At 61.1% G+C, this 3,490-nt stretch overlaps 1 protein-coding gene across 1 annotated transcript; it reads left to right on the plus strand.

The window, feature by feature from the left end:
• The first annotated feature begins 243 nt into the window (after nucleotides 1–243).
• On the plus strand, nucleotides 244–3,330 carry C18H17orf50 (chromosome 18 C17orf50 homolog). The gene is made up of 3 exons (XM_045986040.1): nucleotides 244–271; nucleotides 1,969–2,311; nucleotides 2,461–3,330. The coding sequence occupies exons 1-3, from the start codon at nucleotides 259–261 to the stop codon at nucleotides 2,669–2,671; spliced, it is 567 nt and encodes a 188-aa protein (XP_045841996.1). The 5' UTR covers nucleotides 244–258; the 3' UTR covers nucleotides 2,672–3,330.
• The last annotated feature ends 160 nt before the right edge of the window (nucleotides 3,331–3,490 follow it).

Below are 3,490 nucleotides of genomic sequence, written 5' to 3' on the forward strand. Positions count from 1 at the left end.
TTTAATCCCTTGCCAAGAGGAAAAGTCAGCGGGGCGGGCGGCGGGGGGGGGGGGAGACACCTGGGTTTCAAGTGCTCTTGGAGTTTCTAGAAAAGGCAGCTCTTCCTGGGTGGAACCCTAAGGGCAGGTGAAGTTCCAGCCCCACCCCTTATGATCCAACAGAAGCCCTAGAGATCAGATAAAGTTCCCTGTCTTCTGGGAACTCTGTCTTATCCCAGTCCCTGATCCGGAGAAGAGGGCAGCACAGCCTTAGGAAGAATGGATAAGCATGGTGAGTGGGGCTGGAGACGGGCTGGAGACTGAGGACAGGACCATTGACTCCTGTCAAGTGTGGCTGCAAACCCAGTGTGGACCAGCTCATCCATCACCATGACGACTCCAGAGAAGAAGTCCAGCTTTTTCTCAGTTACTTGTACAAGCCCTCTCCTCTCTCTTTCCTAAATATTCCTGACATCTCCTTCATTTTCATCTGCTGCTGTTTGGACCTTTGTCTTCTCTGGCAGGGACTGCTGTGACAATGCCTAAGTGGGTGTCCTCGTCCTGCAGAGAGACCATCCTAAAACACAGCTCTGAGCACGGCCCTCCATCAGAATGTTCAGCGGCTCCCCACTCCTGAAGAGCACACTCCAAACTCCATAGCCTAACACCCACAGTCCCAAACCTTCCTTTTAACCTCATTTCCTGTTCCCATTTCTCTCAAAAAATTTCCAGCACCCGTTTCTGGCTGTGCACTAAGCCTGCCTTTCACAACCAAAAGGCTCCTTCGTGTGTTTTCTAACAAAAAGTGCTGCAAACCCTGGTTTTCCAGCTTCAGCAACATCGAGAATTGGCAGATTCTTTGAAACAACTTTTTTGGGAAAGGTTTTGGAAATCTTGGATGAAATTCAGTGTCCCCTTGGTTACCTCCCTCCCCCCTACCTGAGGTGGTAGTGAAAATGAAGGGGCATAATGTGTGAAGAATTTCTCACTGTGACTGCGTACAGCTGGTGCTCAGTACATTGAGCTAGAACACTAATTGTATCATGCTCCTTTGTCCCCAACCTCTTTTATTAAACAGGATGGGCAGGGACCAATAGGAATTCTCTTGACCTTTCCAGGGCAAACCACAGTGGTGTCTCCCCAGCCCTCATCCCCCTGCTTTTCCGTGGGGGTCTAGCTCCCCAATCCAGCGAAGAGCAGCACAAACACAGAGTCGTGCCAGGGGGGAGGGTAGGAGGTTGCTGAGTGGTGGAGTCCTGCGGGGAGAGGCCAGGTTACTTCCCACAGCAGTCCCGCAACGCCCCGCCTGCCATGATTACTGTTCTGAATTCCGAGGTTTGGGCTCTACAGAAGGCTGGAGGAACACTGGTGGCTGAAATCCAGCTGGTAACTGGGATCAAGCCTGGAAGGAAGAACAAACACGTTTTCCTAACTGGCTCGCTCCTAGGGCAGCCTTTTCCTAACTGCTCTGCTGCTGGTGGTGGTGGTGGGGGGTGGTGGTGGTGGTGTGTGTGTGTGTGCGTGTGTGTGTGTGTGTGTGTGCGTGTCCGCGCGCACCTGCCGTGGGTTCGCTCCTCCGAGGTGCTGCCGCATCTGGGCTTCCTTAAGGCCAGCCGTGGGCTGGGCACTTGACAGAGACCCGCGCTACCTGCCTCACAATCTCGCTGGAGATGAGCACTACTTTTACAGATGGGGACACGGAGCTGGTCAGAAGCGACGTGACTTGCCCCGAATCCTCAGCGAGGAAGCCTAGAAACCTGGGAAATGGGGGGCAGCCCGGCAGGCCCTGTCTCATCCTGGAAATCACCCTGCACACTCTGTAATCCTCGCTTTGGGATCCTGCTAGCCTAGGGCAGCCCGTACACACTGTCCTTCAGGCCCCTGCCTTTTGGGGGGAGGGGTGGGGTCGGGCTGTGGCCAGCAGTCGGGGTACCGGCTCTTCCCGGGGGACAGCGGGCCTGCGCTGACCTCCCCCCGCCCGCCCCGCAGGAGTGAAGACCCCCTTGTGGAAGAAGGAACTGGCGGAGCCGCCGCCCAGCGAGACGGAGGCGGCCGCAGAGGAGGGGTCGGAGGAAGAGGAAGAAGAGGAGGACGAGGAGGACGAGGAGGAGGCGGCAGCGAGGCCGCGGGAGCAGAGCGGGACGGAGGGCGTGGCGCCGCGCGGGGAGGCGGAGGGCGGCGAGGGCCGCGAGCGAGGCTCGGTGTCCTACTGCCCGCTGCGCCAGGAGTCCAGCACCCAGCAGGTGGCGCTGCTGCGGCGCGCGGACAGCGGCTTCTGGGGCTGGCTCGGGCCGCTCGCGCTGCTGGGCGGCCTGGCGGCTCCCGCGGACAGGTGAGGGCGCTCCCCGAACCCGGCGGGCGGCGGGAGCGGACTGCTGGGGGCACTGAGCGTCCCGGCGGGAGGGGACAGCGGGGGGAGGCACCGAACGTCCCGGCGGGACGGGACGGCGCGGGGCACTGAGCGACCCGGGCCCCGCGCAGGAAGCGGAGCCTCCCGGAGCCGCCTTGCGTGCTGGAGACGCGGCGCCGGCCGCCTCGCGCGGGGGGCTGTGCTCGCTGCGAGATCCTTTTCTGCAAGAAGTGCAGGAACCTGCACAGCCACCCGGCCTACGTGGCGCACTGCATTCTGGAGCACTCCAGTCCGCGTAAGGCGCTGGCTTCGCGGGGCGCAGGGGCCGCCGGGTGCCCCTGAGCGCCCCCGCCGCCAACCCTTGTGCCCTCCGTCTGCGCCTGACCCCGGCCTCCCCGCCACCACCACCTCTTCTCCGATGCGGAGCGCGCTCCCGCACACTCCGCAGAACTGCACCTTCCCAGAACGCCGCCTCCAAGCCCGCAGGCCGGCCTGCGGTCGCCGCGGGCATTTCCACCTGTCACCGTGCGCCCACCCAAGGCTAAGCCCAATGTCACCTGGAGCGCCATGCCTCCATTAGCGCCTCCCGAGAGCTCCCCTCCGAGCGGCACCCAGTGCCTCCCGCCCGCCTGACTCGCATCCCCTGGCGCAGGCTCATATTCATCTCCTGGGTAGTTCAGGTCCTCTGGCCCAGTGGGTAGAGGCATCGCCTAGAGAAACTAACCCCTGGGTTCCCTCGCGGCTGAAAAACCTGCCCTTGCCTTTCCAATCACCCAATAAAGCCTCTAACAAAATGTCAGAGCCTTGAAGTGGGGCCAGGTGGCTCCCTTGAGGGTGATAAAGACCCTCCTTCGCCTTCCCCAGGGTTCAGGTCAGAGGGAGAAGGGCAGGCAGAGCGCCTCCTCCCTCCATCTCCCCCAGGACAGGGTGGAACAAAGCACTTGCATCCAAGGGCAGTCAAAGGCCACCCCCCCCATCCCCACCCCCTACCACACAGAGAAGAAAAGGAAGGCAGAGGGCCAAGAATGCCCCTGGGGAGCTGAGGACTGAATCTTGCCAGATCATTCTCCCCTTCCCCTGGAAGCCTGGTCTTGCTGAGGTCAGTGTTTGTGCAAATGAGGCACTGGCAGGTGTGTGTGTGGGGGGGGTGGGTGGAGGGCA

The sequence above is a fragment of the Meles meles genome, chromosome 18 (genome assembly GCF_922984935.1).
Source record: "Meles meles chromosome 18, mMelMel3.1 paternal haplotype, whole genome shotgun sequence".
NCBI classification, from domain to species: Eukaryota; Metazoa; Chordata; class Mammalia; order Carnivora; family Mustelidae; genus Meles; species Meles meles.